This window comes from Chaetura pelagica, unplaced genomic scaffold (assembly GCF_000747805.2).
Source record: "Chaetura pelagica isolate M959 unplaced genomic scaffold, ChaPel_1.0 scaffold219, whole genome shotgun sequence".
In the NCBI taxonomy this organism is placed as follows: domain Eukaryota; kingdom Metazoa; phylum Chordata; class Aves; order Apodiformes; family Apodidae; genus Chaetura; species Chaetura pelagica.
In genome coordinates this window covers 3640206-3658217 of record NW_009954552.1, presented here as the reverse complement: position 1 = coordinate 3658217, position 18012 = coordinate 3640206, and the positions used below count along the sequence as shown (strand labels likewise).

At 35.1% G+C, this 18012-nt stretch overlaps 1 protein-coding gene across 1 annotated transcript in view; it reads right to left on the bottom strand.

Annotated features, from left to right (window-relative positions):
• Positions 1-18012, bottom strand: part of DNAH5 (dynein, axonemal, heavy chain 5) — a 113720-nt gene that overhangs the window by 41127 nt on the left and 54581 nt on the right. The window contains exons 39-50 of the mRNA XM_010005105.1: positions 17315-17449; positions 16390-16497; positions 14531-14684; positions 13321-13467; positions 11302-11543; positions 6289-6465; positions 5600-5804; positions 4970-5112; positions 4120-4254; positions 2984-3106; positions 1911-2124; positions 1058-1281 (exon numbers count right to left, since the gene is read on the bottom strand). Coding sequence (XP_010003407.1) covers positions 1058-1281; positions 1911-2124; positions 2984-3106; positions 4120-4254; positions 4970-5112; positions 5600-5804; positions 6289-6465; positions 11302-11543; positions 13321-13467; positions 14531-14684; positions 16390-16497; positions 17315-17449 — 2007 coding nt within the window. The remainder of the gene's footprint in view (positions 1-1057; positions 1282-1910; positions 2125-2983; positions 3107-4119; positions 4255-4969; positions 5113-5599; positions 5805-6288; positions 6466-11301; positions 11544-13320; positions 13468-14530; positions 14685-16389; positions 16498-17314; positions 17450-18012) is intronic.

Below are 18012 nucleotides of genomic sequence, written 5' to 3'. Positions count from 1 at the left end.
TTCTCAAGCTGAATATACTATTAAAGTCCTTCAGTTTGGTCACAGGTTGGAGAAGGAAAACCTGTCAGTTTGTTAATCCTAAAAGCACTGGTTTTAATCCTACACTATTACTACACAGTAGTAGGAAAAATTCCAAGTACTCCTTGAAGACCTCTTGTTTGATCGGGCAGTACTTCACACCAATGACACATACTATGTCAAAGGTCTCAGAACTAAGATGTAAATTTATACAATTGGATTTTGAGCAATTGTTTGTTATACTTCAAATGTCATTAATTGAGAATATATATACAAGTAATCATCTTAGTGCTGTATATTTTTAGCTTCAGAAACTAAAATCAATTCTAAAAATTAAAATTTGGATGTAGTAGAACTCAGGAGCTTATTCAACAAGCAGTGAAGTACACTAAACATTAGGTGATTATATAACCCAAATGTATAACAGATTTTCCATTATTATAATGAAAATTACTTTTCCAGTACTTCATGTTTCAGTGCTCAAAACATTAAATTACTTTTCCTTAAAATAATTAAAAGATAAATTAAGCATAAAGTATTGAGCTTTTCTGGAAGAAAGGTGGATTACAGAAAAAAAAATAATAATCAATGTGAGTCATTACACCTTCCTCCTTTGAAGTCATAAGTCAGAAATCATCTGTTAGACAGATATTAGGCAATGACTGAAAGCCTTAAGACACTAACGGAAAGAGGGGAGCTGTTGTTTTTTATTCTATATGCATTTTCATTTATTTAAATAAATCAATTGCTTCTCATAATTTTCTTTGCTCACTTCTTTCAAACAAACTAGGATTTAATAGTAATAGATAGCAGATAAAAGCAAATGTTCTTCTATCAAAAGCGGGTTTTGTCGTAGTTATGAAACACACTTCTCATTTCAGTTGACATTGGATTAAAACACCTTGGCCTCAAAAAATCACAGAAAAACTTTTAATCAGAAATTGTATTTTTCTAATGCAAACTCAAATGCGAACAAGTTATACTCTTCATCCTCTTTGCTACAATAATTATAACAAAGCCACTGATATGTTGCACTTACCTTTGGTTCATTGATCACTTCTGATGTAGTGTTCAGCATTCCTTGCCAAATCCTTGAGAGATCTCGAAGGTTGAAGACATAATGAAACTTGGTCGGTGTGGGCAACATTTTTAACTTCGTAATCTGCCACAGCCTGCGTGTCAGTGGAACCAATTTGGCTACTGTTTTCTGCACATCTTCTGAAAATCCCCGCTCACTACAATAGTGCCCCTCTCCAATTACACCTGTGGAAAAAAAAAATGCCGAGTGAAAGATTTTTCCAGAAGACACTAGTGCAACATCAAGAGCTATGACCCTAAGTTTAGGGTTTTTTCTAATTGATTGAAATGGCTTTCCAGCCTTTATCCAAATCCTGATTCAACATGTCAAAACACCATTTTGCCAATTGCACACTGGGTATCTAGCTCTTAAATAATTGTCCATTAAAAATGGTCTTTTGTCTACAAAAATAGCTTTCACAGCCTTTGAACAGCTAATCTCTTCTTTGAGACCAGTATGAACCTGTAATTTGTGAAAAGTCTAGTAATTTGTCACTCATTCTTAGCACCAGTAGCACCTTAGTAACTCTCCAGTATTGTCATGAAAACCATGAATGGCTTTCATGCCATTTCTCCTAACCTTAGCATTCCAATAGACTGAGAAATGTGGCTGGGCCTGAAAAACTTATAGATTGATGATGTTGCAGGTGGGGTGTGACTACTGAGGGAAAATGAGCAGGTGAGCAAACAGATGGGGATTTAGCCTCAGTTTTAATTGTAAAGTTTATAAATAGGGGAATAAAGAAAAATGAACTAACATTTTCAAAAATGTTAACATTTTCCAAATTATAGATACAAAGCTAATTTCCCTTTACCAAAAATTTTGTCAATGGAAGAATTAGAAGGTAGAGTACAGTTGAACACAGAAAATTGTCTCTTGAGCCTCTGTGGAATGTCATTGCGACCTCCCCCAGGGTGAATCATGGCAGCCAAAAACTGAAGGTCCACAATGTTGGTAAATTCACCAGGCTTTTCCAGGTTATACAGTCCATTCTGTTCCATTAGCTGCCTAACTGTCTCATTAGTGACCTGTAAAATAGCCTAGTATTACATAACAGAATATTCCACACAACTTAATGAAGTACAAAACATACTTAACGTACTTGAAAAACCTAATAAAGAGTATACCATTCTTTTCTCCCTAACAGAATCCCAAGTTTAGAATTAATACTTCATATTTCAATTCATTCTCATCTGAATGCTGCATATTTCTCTCTTTGAACACAAAATTTCCAGTTTGTTCTAATTACACTGATGCACCTCCACATGTTGCGTCTCCTGTCAATTTTTTTTTATGAAATTACCATGTTTAACAATCACAAGGATGGTTTTTCAAGCTGCAAACATCTAATAACTTCATACAAAAGACAGCAAGATTAATTTCTTTAGCCATAAATGGACCCTCTGCTTTTCTGTTTGACCAGTTGAAAACATTACACAGACAGTACATAATACAACTATGCTTCTCTAGAAATTCTAACATTAATTTCTAAAGTAATAAACTTCAAAACCTTCTGGCCTATGTACATAATGATTACTTCAATTTATTCTAAAACAGAAAAGTTACTTCTTACCTTTCAGCATTCACAGTTTGCTATCACAGTTTGTGTGCCAAAGGTTTTTTTAACTAAATTTTTACATATTTTTTTGTAAAAAAACACACAGTTATGTTTTAAGGAGTACTCTAAATGCTTCTTGTATTAATTATATTTATTTTTAACTAATTAATGACAATAGATGGGTACTTTAAAGAGACTGCTTAAAAATTAAGCACTACATACCAAATTTACCCCTACCACAAGACAGAGAAGAGAAGCCAGTTTTACAGTGTAGCAAAGAAAGCAAGAAAATCTCTTTTGCCTTCTTTTTTCCTCTTTTATAAACTAACCTGATCTCCCCATTCATTTACTACAGGCATATTCACATCATCAATGAAGACTGTCATCTTTTTGCCTGCAGGTGGACCATAAGTTGTTCCCATGCGCTTGTCCACGTAACTTTCTATTGTACGCTGTTAAAAAGCAATTTTTAGCACAGTTACAAAAAAGCCCTTCCTTTCATACATGATTGAAACATTTAAATATGTTGATGGTTTTGTTACACAGAATTTTACTAAGGAAAATTGAGACAACACACCTGCTGGAGATAATTGCACTAGTTCAACTAGAATGTCTGAAATCTTATGCTGTACAGCATTAGGTTCATATCAGATATAATAAATGTCTAGTATAGGAAACCATGCCTAACATTTTCATAATTTTGATACCATTTCACACTTTTCTTTAATTTTTTTACTTTATCAGCAAAACTGATGTTTATTAGGAATATAGATTAAACTCACAATCCCACAGATCTGAAAGATCTTGAAGACCTGTCTAGCAGACATCAAGTTTATAGATAGCATTTCTGATTATAGCACAGACTTTGCTTTGGCTTGGCATACCAAATCACATTAAAAATATTTCCTATATACATTGCTAACAGGTTAAAGAAACTTGAAATACTTTGAAGTAGCTCAGTAGAAATTTGGACAGGCAGTATAGTTTGGAATTTAAGTATTCATATTTCTATTTAGAGCAGCTGCACTGCATGTGTTACTTTTTTAATGAGCAATTTAATTTACTGAAATTTAAATTGCAGACAGAACACTATTTATGACAGATTGTTGTGGGTAGCACTTATTTTACATGTGGCTTTTAATGAAATCTGAGGGAAGTCACTGACAGGTCTACCCAATTAGTGAGAACTCATACATTTGACATAAAAGCATAAAATGTGATGAAGCAAACAATACACATGGTACTGAAATAGTCCAAAACCAGCTCAATAAATACCCAAGAAGTTGAAAGGAACATGAATTTTAAAGAAGTCTTTTAAATCACATGTTAGGACACTTAGTCTATTTGAGAACATGCTTTTTTTGCTTCTGCACTCATTTAAAATTCAATTAATCACTTTCAGCAGCATCCTCTTGGCAAATTCTCAGAACAATTGCTGAATCCACACACTGAAAGACTACTATACCTGGAAAATTAATGGGGTAGTTGCAGATGAAAAATTCAAAATCTTAGCCATGTGGCTTTCAGGGTTATACTTCGACAAGAAACCTTTGATGATAACAGTCTTTGCAGTTCCTTGCTCACCAATTAGTAGGACAGCCTAGACATAAACCACACTAAAATAAGACAAAACAAAAGAGCCCGGTGTCTTAGCAAAGCTTTAGAAATCCCATTTAGCTTTTAAACTGAAATGAAACTAAAAAAGTTATGAAAAGTGAATTCTCAACAAAGGACATGTGGAAGCTAAATAGCTAATGTCTCACAGACTTTTGCAGGCCTCACAAGTTAAAAACGTTTGCAATAAATGGTTACGTCCATCAGCACAAAGGAACAAAGGGATGGATTATTCATAAAGGATTTGATTAACTGAAAAAGGTTGTACCACCTAGAGCCTCGGTATATGGAAGATTTCAATTACTGATGTTATTTACCATATCCTTATTAACTGACAGTTTTGGTGAACAACAGTTGCACAATCTAAAGCTACTTAAACTCTGTTAACTGCCCTATGTGTGCAGAAATCATATCAGCAGAGTCTAGCACTCTGCTGCCTGGAGCGCTGCCACCTCTCCAACAACTACATGAAAAAATTCCTTCTGTCCTGACCTGATCTCAGCTGTATTTAAGGTCATTTCTAATAAAGAAAGGATGGGTTAAAGGCAGATAAAAAACTCTGGAATAAGAGAGTATTCAAGAGTTCAACCACATGTATATGAATGTAAGCTCCTGGAATCAACATTTTATATTTAAAGAATATAGTTATTCTTTTTCAAAATTTTATCACTTGATTTAGATGTGAAATATAGAAAAAGTACCTTGCCCTGTTTTGCAATGGTTTCAATAAGGAAGTCCATTCTCACATTGTCAACATTAGGGACAAGAATGGAGCCATACTCTGGAGTGCTGCTACTGGGATATACATATTCCTCAACACGTGTATTCCAATGTGTCCATTCACCTAATAAGAAATAAGTTAATGTTTTAGAAATACAAGGCATCGTTGCTTCTTTCATTTTCCTTTGAGTTGACTCATCTGTCAGTGTCTCTGCCTCACATACAGTAATCTCACTCTGCAAATTCAGACCAGAATTATAGAATCAAATAATCATAGGATCTCTCAAGTGGGATCTAAGAAGCCTACTCTTCTTTCCTACATGAATTATGACAAGGCTTGTCTTATTTTTGTTGACCTAACAATTCATTCGCACAACAACCACGCAGCTTTCTGTAGCAATATATCTACATTTTGATTTCTCACAGGAAACTGGGAAAAAGCTTTATACAACATCAGCAGTAAGGTGTAGCTGTAAAACAAGACTTGCTAAGGAACATAAAAGAAGATAAGCAACAAAAAAAAAATTCTAAATTAATTAATTCTCTAGAAGAAGCACAATTTAAAAATTACTTTTAATTTTTACAACGCACCCCTCAGCTGGGTTACTAACCGTCAGATGCCACATAATAATCAAAAATGGTATCTTCACTGCCTTCTGGGATACAAGGAAGATCAAGTTTTACTCCTGCATGGTTTCGAAGCCAGTGTTCCATTTTGCACCTGTCTTCCAGTTCTAGTAATGCTCCTACACTCCACATAAGAGAGAAGACGTACAGCCTTTCCAAGTATTTTGGAGCCAATTCCCCTCCTTGCTCCTGAAGGATCGAGTTAGGTTTTTATTTTCAGTAGTCTGAAAATTCTACTTAATAATCATTAGTAACATCAGGTTAAAAGCTTTAAGTCATGTTTGTATTTACTGACATCTTTGTCAATTAAGTGAACCAATATCAAGTACACAACAAAACATAAAAAATCACTCCGTAAACGTCACTTTTAATGACCCATTGCAGCAACTTATCTGTTTCAGTTCCAGTGTATAATCTGATAACAGTTCACCCAAAAAAAACCGAAGAAAAGCTGCTGAATGATGCATGCTATTTGTCAGTGCTTAACATAAAATCCAAATGTGAATGACAGCACAATAGCTATTATTTTCTAAAGAAAAAGGATGTATAGCTTACTAACCTGCACCTTCATTTATATTCCAGGTCATCAAAGGATCTCCCCTCTGCATAACCTCATGACTTACAATTATCTCCATTAAGTTAAGTAAATATAACAAAATCCACACTAATTTACCTTAGGTGGGATAAGGCCCTGCAGCATATTAATGCTTTGCATAATCACAAAGGCTTCCAGCATCTCAGTCTTTTGTTGCAGAGACTGAATGCTGAAGCAGTATAAGTCTGGGAATGATGAAGAATACAGCTGACGCAGAATTTCAGCTTCTTGGGAGGAACGTCTTTTCAAAAACCCCTGTTACAAAGTACAGTGAGAAAATAAATGAAGTTGCCCATGCAAGTATCAGTAAACTCAACTCTAGCAATTCAAAACTATGTATGCACAATTCCCACAGGATGTTAAAACATGGATACTGAAGAAAAAAGACACTTAAAAGTTTTCAACAGCACAAAAATCATTTTGTTAAAATATTTTTTAATCACCATGTTTAGGGTACACAGCAACTCTGGAAAACAAATTTTATCTGTTCTGCACACTAGTTTCTAACATTGATACAGAATACTCCAAAACCATCTGGCAGCTGCAGATAAAATGTTAGGATTTCAGGATAGGATGTCTGCTGGTATGTGTCATATTTTTCTTGTGCATCTCAGTTTTCTCACATCTGTGTGGCAGAATGCTTCTCGTTTACTCTCCATGGATGTATTTCATATATAAAATACATCCATCAGGAAAAAGACTTGAAGATTCTTCCCCAAAATTCAAACTAAAACCTGGTACAAATTGAAATCAAATACATTCCATTAAACATAACAGAAACCTTATGTTGTTGTTGTGAAGGTCATCAAACACTGCAACAGGCTTGTCAGTGACCTTCTGGAGTCTCCATCTCGAAACTCAACAGGACACAGTCCTGAGCAGCCTACTTTAGTCTGCTTGGAGTGAGGTGCATTCACAGAATCACAGAATGTTAGGAGTTGGAAGGACCTCAAAAAATCATCTAGTCCAAGTCCCCTGCGAGAGCAGGATCTCCTAAAGCAGGTTACACAGGAACACATCCAGGCAGGTTTTGAATGTGTCCAGAAGACGCTCCACAACCTCTCTGGGTAGCCTGTTACAGTCTTCTGTCACCCTCAGTGAAAAAGGTTTTCCTCATGTTTACGCGGAACCTCCTATGCTCCAGCTTGCACCCATTGCCCCTTGTCCTATCATTGGGCATCACTGAGAAGAGCCTGGCTCTGTTCTCCTGGAACTTGCCTTTCACATATTCAAAAACATTAATGACGTTGCCCCTCAGTCTCCTCCAAGCTAAAGAGACCCAGCTCCCTCAGCCTTTCCTCATAAGGGAGATGTTCCATTCACTTCATCATCTTTGTGGCTCTGCGCTGGACTCTTTCAAGCAGTTCCCTGTCCTTCTGGAACTGAGGGGCCCAGAACTGGACACAATATTCCAGATGCAGCCTCACCAGGGCAGAATAGAGGAGGAGGATGGGAAGGATGGGAAATCTAAATATCTACAACAAATTCCTGAGCTATTCATATTGGGTTTTTTAATATTCTTCAAAGTTCTTCTGAAATATCAACAAATCCTGTGTTTCATCAGCATATGAGAATTAGGAAGTAAAGAAAGAAAACTCTAGTTAATTCTACAACAAAAGTAAGGAAATCCTCTATTGAACAATGTCAGATTAACATCTACCCCGATCTTCTGGAAATGTAGCATATTGCTCTACAAAATAGATTTGAAGGGAGATGTACTGAAAGAGTTATCAAGGTATTTTATTTATGAAGCAAAACCAAACAAACAAACAAAAAACCCCAAACAAACAAACAAAACAACAACTAAACACTATGGATTCAAATGACAAATAACTATAGGTTGCAATTTTATAACCAAATTGGGGGGCTGCAGGACAGAAAGGGACATTGGAAGGGTTGTTTCATGGCTGAAATGAATGTAATTTGTTTTGGTTTATCCAAAAGAGAAAAAAAAAAAACAACACCCCCCACATATTGTTGCTTTTCTTTTGACTGTTGCTACCACCAAAATGAATTAAAAGCATAAGGACATGGATTAAGTGAAATTACTTTCATGGAACACTTACTTCAACACAACTAAATTTAGTCCGTATATCACTTTAAAGTGAGGAGGTAAATTATGACTGATAAGACAAAATAAAATGCTTTTCATGATTTTGCTGTCTTTGTTGCTGAATCTATAGCTCAATTTAAACTGAAATGTTCGAGTTGTTGTCTGCAAATTAACCAAGGTAGAGCTATGAGAACCTAACATCAATAGGTCCTATACAGTGCTATAAGTACAGAAAGGAATGACACAAGTGAAATTTCATGGGAACCACTGTCCTAGATGCATAATTTACATTTACACTTTCCCAAGTATCCATATTAGTAAAAAAATTAGAAAGTAAATTCTTGCAGTAATATAAACAAGGTGCTCATCTTGACTGCAAATATTTACATTTGTAAAATGTCAATAACAGCCCAATTTTTAGTAAAATAATTAAACACTATGAGGTGTTTTGTGTTTTTTGGTTTTTTGTTTTGTTTATTTGGTTTTTTTTCTAATAAGAATGCAAACATTTCGGACTTGGCAAAGAAATCTATCAAATTAATTAGAGATCCTTCTTGAGTGTTGCTAAGTAGCTGTGGTTGAACAACCTGATGACAGTAACATCCTTTTTCATCTTAATTGGTTAAGGCTAAGCCAGATTCTGATAACTCCTCTAGTGGATTGTGCTGCTCCTCTCCTACTCTCAGGGCATGCTACTTGACCAGCCATTTCAGATCTGCAGGTGGAAAATACACCTCTTTTCTGTTGTACAGAAAACACAAGTTTACAGTCTTCCTCAACTTGGGAGTTTCTGTTCACCAATGCGGTCTCACACTCACACTCCTTTCCATTACATGCTAAGGATCTTGAGTCTGCAGTGTCACTGCAAAGATCCCTGCTGATCTGTTTATCTTCCCTGATGGCACACAAATCACCTCATCTCTTCCCAAAGCTCCTTCACCTGATAATTCCATGCCCTGGGCACACTTTTCTCTGGGGGAAATCCCCAGTGTTCCCAGCCCCAGGAAGAGGCACCAGGCACGGCCTGCCCCTCAGGGCTTTCTGTCTGTGATTCTGTCTGTGCATTTTGAAATGCCCAATATGCTAAGGACAGTTGTTCTAGTCAGTGTTATAAACCGTGTCATGCTGCATGTCAACTTTTCCCCCATTGCCAGACAAATCATGGATTTCTGGACAAGGAATCTGATTGCAAATAAGAAAGCTCTGTAAGACTTACAAGCATGAGAAGCTCTATGGGCTAAAAAAAAAAAAAAAAAAGAAATCTGAGAAGAAGACAAAGTAATAATTAAAAAAGGCTTCCTCAACTACTAACATCTGAAAGTTAATAAGAAACCAACTGTATTTTCATCTGGCTCGTTAAGCAACACTGTCTATATGAGCATTAGATGCATTGTCCAATAGGTATTCTATTTGATTCACAAAATTAAATGAGTGAATGAGACGATGAAACATTCATTTTTAAAACTCACTTTCTAGAAAGAAGGATAGTAAAATTCAGCTGTTAGCTCATGGCAACATATGAAGTTTGTTCTTTTGCATATGCAAACTATAAATATACTGTAAGGGCCTGGATGATGTTCTAATTTCATAAACAGGAAGACTAAATTATTCCTAGCTTATAATTAAAGTCTAAAGCCCATAGAGAGGAAGGTTAGTTTGGGATTATATCAAAGAAAGGTATATTAACTTGGTTTTCAGGATAAAATAATAAAGTAATTCTCTCTGTGATCACAGGAATCAGTGCCTCAGCCACAAGGAAGAAAGCTTTAATTTTTGATACTCATGAGACATTTGTTTCATCAAAGCAAAGTAACATCAACAAAATATTCTCAATAAGACTGACTACACAAGAAAATTATGAAGAAGAAAAAAATCAGTAATTCTTTTAATTTAAATTTATTACAGTGTTAATCCTGAGAAGCCTACTTCACTGATTACTTTCTAAGGCAATATAAGGTTTAGGAATAGAAAAATATAATAATCAGAAACTAGCTGGTTTTTTTACTGCTCTTCTCTTCATTGTTTTCTTAAAAGGGAAGAAAACAGGAGTTAAGTGCTGAAAGTTTTGTTGAAGGATATTACTGTGGACCATTAGGTAGATTCTTGGGAACTCTTACATTTCAAGTTTACCAAGATCTTTGCTACTTAGGGAAAAAAAACAAAACAAAACAACAACAACAACAACAAAAAAAAACAAAAAAAAAAAACAAAAAAAAAGGAAAGAAAAAAAAAAACAAACCAGAAAACCCAAACAAAAACACCCATAGTATACTCAATGTAACATTCGCTATACCTTTACCAGCATTCCACCAATTTAGGGACTTTTTTTTCCTGGGTTTTAGAAGATAGCACATAGAATAAAAAACTCACTAAATATGTTATATACTCCTCCAAATATGTTATATACCCCTCCAAAACACACCCTAAAACATGTTCTTTTTTCTTAAATTATTAATTCCATGCCAGAGAAAGAGTAACCACTGTTTGGTTTTTCAGACATTTTGCTTTTAGAAATATTAACAGACAACCAGGCAAGGACATAAATCTAAAAATAACACATTTTGATGCTTCACTAACTTTACTTCTGGTTCTAAATCCCAACTGTATTTGATTGGAAAAATATCAAGAGAACTTATATTTTCTTCAGGATTGCTAGATTCCTGAATCAGCTTGTTTATTCTTTCTTCTTCCTTGATCTGAAGGTGTACTAGAAGCTGTTAGGTAGATGGTACTTTGATCAACAAATTGTTCTTCAATTGTATAAAATACTTGAAATTATGAGCTTGTTCTAAAGTGAAAGATCCATGTTTCTAGAAGTGTAATACGATGACTATGTTCCTGAAATATTTATATTATTTACTCTTGTATAAACTCCCAGAAACACTGCTACATTAAATATTGACCTATAAGTTTATATAGTGCAAAAGCTATTTCATAGAAAAAAATCACAAAAGTAGGTCCTAAAGTAACAACAGTGAAAAGTTGAGTAAATAACCAGTCAAACATTCAATACATAAACAATTACTTAGCTATTTTACCTCAAGGATAGGGCTCCAGCTGAGAACTGATGAGCTCATGAATACCATCCCATTCCTTGAAACTGTTGCTGGAGAAGCATTATCAATATTATGAGGTTCAAAGACTATTTTGCAGTTTGGTGCCATGGGTATCCGATCTCCATTTGCTAGTGTTAGAGTTCTGTTATCATCCAGAACAGAATTGAGGTTCTCAATCCAAATAGCATCAACTGGGCCATCAAGAACTATCCAGATGTGGTCACCTAGAATCCAAAATAACAGATTAAAGTGCCTTTCTTTCAAGGACCAGTTTCTTCTCTCTGCAATAAAAAATTCAAACTAATTCTGAATTCATGCACAGACCTGGAATCTCAGCTTTTAATACAATTACCATTTCCATCACTCAATTTCACTTCAGTAATTCATTTAGTCACCTATTTATAATAATTATCCATCATTCAGTATATAAAGTGTCATCAGTATATAACAGTCTCAAACAGTTTTATGGATCCAGTCTTCAGTGCAGTAATAAATTATTTCAACATACATAAAGCAACATTAAGAAGATAGAAACTACGGATCTATTTAAAAACACCATTCGTCTCTGAAGAGTTTGTATAAATGTAATGAGATTAAATGAAAGGAACACTTGAAAAAAATCACTCACTGAAATAGTATGCTAACTTTCCTAGGTAAAAGAGGTTAATTAGGGGAAGATTCTTGTTTTTTGTTCTCCTGTTTGTAAACTTGATCCAACTCCCTTTGAATTTTTTTCAGCTCTTGCCATTTAGCATCAAAAATGTATCCTAAAGTCTGCCTCTGTTTCCTAGGAGGGTCTGGATCTGTTCTGCTCAACACACTTCGGTACTGAGCAATGGGCTCTGCTGGAAACTGATTCCCCCTTGGCTTCTGGCTTCCTGTCTCAGAGGGAATAGCCAACCCTGATATGCACTCCTAGATAGTCCTTTAGTTAGATGTGGTCTCACTCTCATCTCATCCCACACTCTTCAGAGCAATTCCTTACCATCTAGGCCTATGTAGCTTTGTGCCTTGCTAGGTGTGAACCAAGAAGGTTCCAGATGACAAGCTTGCTCAGCTCTGAGGCAAATAGTTTTATATTTAGAAGCTTTTCATAGCTACACTGCAGGCATCTCAGGCATGAGATAGTCTGGAGTTTGCTTCATAAAGAGATATTACAAACAGTTTGCAAACAGTGAATCTGAGGAAGTCACATAAGTGTGCTGATTTATATTTCAAGTTGAAGGGAAAAAGAGAAAAATCAACAGTTAATGCTGTGCTGTATTTTCAAGGGTGATACATTACTACATTTGAAACAAAACCAACAAAACGAAATCCAAAAGTATTTTCTATTTTAAAAGTATCTGTGTCCTTAAAGACTGAGAATTTTTGTATGAAAATTTGCAGTGAAATAAATGTTAGCATTTTCTCTCTTTTTTCTTTTTTTTTTTAAACTTTATTCCTTAAGGCCTAATGATAAATTCACATACTAATATTCAGACTAAACAAAGAATAATCCATCTATCATCAAATCATCAAAGCCCCTCTTTTAGTTAATATAGCAGCCTAAGAATATACACCAGCATTGTTCTAAGCAGAAATTGTTTGTGTAAATAGAATTACCTATTGCTACTTGAGATTTACTATGATATGTGAAGGTCTAGGAAGTATGACACAAAGAATATGCACACCCTTCCAGTATGGAAGCTGGAGACCAGATAGAAATCCTGACTGCACCAAAATTTATTTTATATCATTGTTAGGCAAACTGACTTCTATCTTCCACTTTTCTTTCATACGAGGGCATGTCATTTGAGAAGGATCAGCAAATTCAGAGAAACAGTATTTGCTATACTACAAAGTTTGAACGCAAATCTTTTAGAGCAGAGACTATACAATAGGCAGAAGTTTTTGCAGCAATACTGCAATGCTTTCATGTATGTTAAAAGAAAAAAAATTAAAAATAAAAAAAAAGAGATGCCCTGAAGTTTTTGGTTTGGAGGGAATTGTTTTTCATTATACCTTTCTTGGCTCTTAAAGTTTTTCTCCAGAGTGTTGAAAATATTCCATCTGTCCAATCATTTGTTGCCACATCAAGACGACCAAACATTTGCGAAGCAGTTATAGCTTTAGGATTCATTCTCATTTCACGATGTGGTTGTCCACAATCTATGAAGGAAGATTCATCCCTTAGTTTTATCATTTCTCTTCAACGGTCAGAAAACTTTGACAAATTCAAAGTCATTACACCACAATGTATGGTTTAACAGGCACTGACCATTACAAAAAACTGTGTACTTAGTTGGAAAACTTACCTCATGCTATACATCAATATTTGCTAACTGGAGGCATCAACATTTAAAGTAGGATAAAGTTCTGAAATTTTGAAAGTACAATTTGTATTTCATAGATTCACTGGGAACAGAAGAGCAGCAAGATGAAATTTATTCACAGTTAAGTTTCGTATTTTGAAGTCTTGTCCAACAATAAAGCTTTAGAGCTGGATGACAGACTGGCTGAACCAGTTTTTTCATAAACTATCAATTTCTGAAAAATTGTATAAGCAGCCTACTGAAGCCTGTGAAATAGGGTAACACAAGCTTACCTCAAAAGAGATGTTTTTACTCCCTCAGCTATGAGCTTTTAGTTTAGTAAGGTCAAAGAGAAGGTCTTCCATTAATGTGTTTTGTTTAGAGCTACAGAAGATAAAAACACACACTCCTCAAGCACTCAGGCATGACACAAAATTAATACCCTTGAAGACTGTGCTGCTGTCTAAACCAGTAAATATCTCCTAGCAGCTACAAATGATAGAAGCAGTTATTTTATCCTGCAGATGAAGATTGTCTTGTGAGTTGTGTTCAAAAAGGACTACACACTTATGATTAGGGGAAGCTTTCAGCATCACCTCAGCCAAACCTGTGAGATTATTTAATCACCTGTCCAAGCTGTTGAACCAGACAGTACTCCTCTTTCTCATTATTACTAGAATAAGAATTTCTGATATAAGTGTCGTAATATGGAAAATAGGATATGTATTATGTGATAGGATTTTGGATATCAGACATTTTTAAGGTTTTAAAAAATACTATCACAATAATTATTATCACAACACACAAACCAATTTTTCCAGTAATGTATTCTCACAGTGAAGTAATTGAGGCTTTCCATGAAGAAACAATGTGGTTTAAGGTTTACAGTATAACAGTTTACAATATAAATACTCCTGTACCTGTCATGGCTTTCATCAAAGTGTGGATGCAAACAGTTTTTCCTGCACCACTAGGTCCTAATGTCATCAATCCATGCCTTACTCTCTGGGTTTCAAAAAGTTGGATAACTTTCAGTTTCCAAGGAGGATGACAAATGAGTCCAGCTTCCTCCACCTACAGACAGTGACAGAAAACTATCTTCAACAGAAGTCTACACTCTTTGTAAAGGTTTTGTGTATATAAAAAACTTGGAAAAAGAAGGGATATTTGGTATTCACATAAGTATTCAAAAAACAAAAGATAAATCCTATCAGCAAGTAGACTGGGGTGGGCAAGAGGCTGAGAGGGAACACATCTGGGACAGCTGACCCCGGCTGACCAAAGGGATATTCCGTACCATATGATGTCATGCTCAACAATAAAACTGGGAAGAAGTTTCTCCAAAGTACACTTTATTCAGAGACTGGGAATAAGTCCCATAAGGTGGTGAGCAATTGCTTTTCTATTACCTGTTTTGTGTTGGTTTGTTTTTTTCTTCGTTTATTAAATCTAGACCCATTAGCTTTTTCACCTATCTTTTCCCATTTCAAATCCCTCCCACACAGCATATAAACAGCCACAGCATATAAACATGGAAAACCACTTTAATTTAAATAATGACTATTTCTTCATTACTATATTTTCCCAACAACTCCTACCTCCCTTCCCCAATAAAAATAGTTCTCCTAAATCTGACTCCATCCTAACCTAGCTGTTTTCATTGTACAGAGTCGTTACAGCTCTGAAAACACAGCACAGAGCTCTGATCAATAAAAACGTTATTCACTTCCAGGAAAAACAAGACAGCCTACCATCTCTGGTTTCACCACATTATAATTTTTAGCAATATAAGAAAAATATAAACCAATATAAACTAAGAAAATTTCCAAATATTATCACAGCACTAAAAAGCCACTGTGATATCCCTAAATCTGAACTTTTCATAAATTTTGTGTTATGTAAGGTAATCACAGTGAGTAAAGCTCTTCAAGTTTCTAACACTATTTCAGCATGCACTGACATTACAACTTACAAACAAGTGCTGCTAAGAGTTGATGCTTACTGTGTCTGGCTTCACAGATCACCAACAGTGAAGACCATGTTATTAAGAACTCTTTTGTATTTGCTATGAAATGCCAATTTAAAGTATGAGATTCAAGTTTTTTGGAATTTCTCCTAATAAAAGCTTAATTTGTGAGTTCTTTTTTTAAAGACAACTGTGTAAACTAGAAAAAGCAAAACACTATCATAAGCATTGGCTATAATTCAACTCTTCCTTTTTTAGGAAAGCCAGAAGCAGACCTCTTTACTTGTAGCTAATCGTATTAAATATAAATAAATGAAAGGCCATGTACTCAAATTCTTCAGGAACGTATTTCTGTTTTTCAGTGTTTTCATGCTGGGTTTTTTTAAGATTTTAGTTCTCTGTTTAACTGTTAGATAATTATCTGAGGAACAAAAATTCTAGAAAAAGTTTAATAGAAGTGATTATTTCAGTGTACATACTTCATTAACCTTCTGTATCCCACTGAGGTTCTTAAGTTAGCCCTATTGAAATGTTCCAAAAGATGTAATGAAAGATGATATAGAGGGAATGTCATTTTAGGTAATATTTTCTTAAGCTCATGCTCCTGTTGTTGAACTTTACACAAATATTAAAGCGTGGGTCACATAAGGCAAGTGTATATATATGCATTTTTCAAAGTAGTCAACACAAATTACTCACAGGAAAACCACAGGACACCACAATCACAATTAAGTTACATCCTTAAGAACAATTTCCTTAGATGTCACATCACAATAGTTATGCAACAGCAGCACAGATCCAGAGAAATGTTACCTGTTTGTCAATGGCAGCTTCCAGGTCAGGATAGCCTACTTTATCAAGCTGGGTATCTGGAAACAGATCTTCAATTAGACTCAGGAACAAGGGCTCATCTTCATCAATCTAGTGAAAATCAGAGTGGGGGGAAACACAGATTAAAACCTATTTTATTTACCCTAGCACCAAAAAAAACAATCTTGACTCTCGTAGAGCTAAAAAAAAAAATACTAGTAAACATAAGGAATCATCTATGGTAAGTCTCTAGTTGCAAAACACTCTAGTAGAAAACAGCAGAAGGAGATCATGTGATGCTTCAAATAAACAAAAGGCTATTGAAAATAAACCACTCACATACAGACAAAATGTATTGAAGTAGATTTTAGCCATAACATCTATACAAACAAAAGTAAATTATTTCTCTAAGGTGTAAAAAAAGATAATAAAGGAGATGAAACATCACAGCAACATAAGAGGGTGTTTTTTTTAGCTATTTAGACAGAAAAGATGGTACTCGTTGCTATGAATATCAGGTTCTTTCAAAAGAGTGACTAAATAATTCAGATCCAAGGTTCCAAAGAGTATACTACATAGACTTCTATTTGGTCACTTATTTCTACAGGTAGCAGGGGAAATAGGTTAAAAAATCTGAACAATTCGAGGTGTTGTGGTTTTTACCTCAGTAGGCAGCCAAGCAACACACAGCCCTGCGCTCACTCCCTCCCCAATCCCATACAAGGTGCTACAAAGAAAATTAACTCTCTTCCAGCCAAAACCAGTATCCCAGATCATCCAGAGAATGGAACATTTCCAAGCTACCTTCAGAGCAAAGGCTACATCCAATCCTCTAGTGATCACCTTAACAGATTGAAGTTTTTTTTGAAAAAAAGCCATATAGCTCCAAAGTGCATCTTAAGTAATTTACCAGTTCCTTGGAACTTACCAGTTTAGACAGGTTCATGTCTCTCAGCACACGCATGACAATTGTAGATTCAGTATCTGTAGGATTTGCTCTTTTGGCTGCTCCTAATGTACGTAACACTGACAATATGTTCCGCAAGCCAAAATCATAATGCACCTAGAAGATATGCAAAGTTTGGGAAAATTTTCCCCACATTAACAGAGCTGAAACAATTCTTATTTAAGAGATGGACACACCTCATAACATCCAAAAAGTGTCTGGCTGTATGACTCCGCGTTATTTCATTGCCCACCTCTGCTACCACCTACTAAACTGTAAGGTGTGTCAGAAAACAGAAATGTAATCACAAGCCTTCAAGACCAGATAAGGCTCCCAAGGACTAATAAGAAATAAACTAGCAGTATTATTTTGAATTTTCTGTGGATTTTGGAAACTGACTTTATTTGAGACACATCTAAACTATAGCTATAAACTATATATTATATAAGATCAACTAATATATAAACCATTCATTTGCCTTAATCATCACCATTCATTAAATCTGAATTTTAATAAATGTTCTGAATGAAAGTCTCATTCTTGTACAGATAACCTAATCCTCTAGGACAGCAGAGGGTTGCACTACTAAACTGCAAGTGTCATTTAACTTACTTAGTGAACATGACTTTTTCCATTTTCTTCATAACAGATATCAATAATTTGTGACATCATATGTAGTT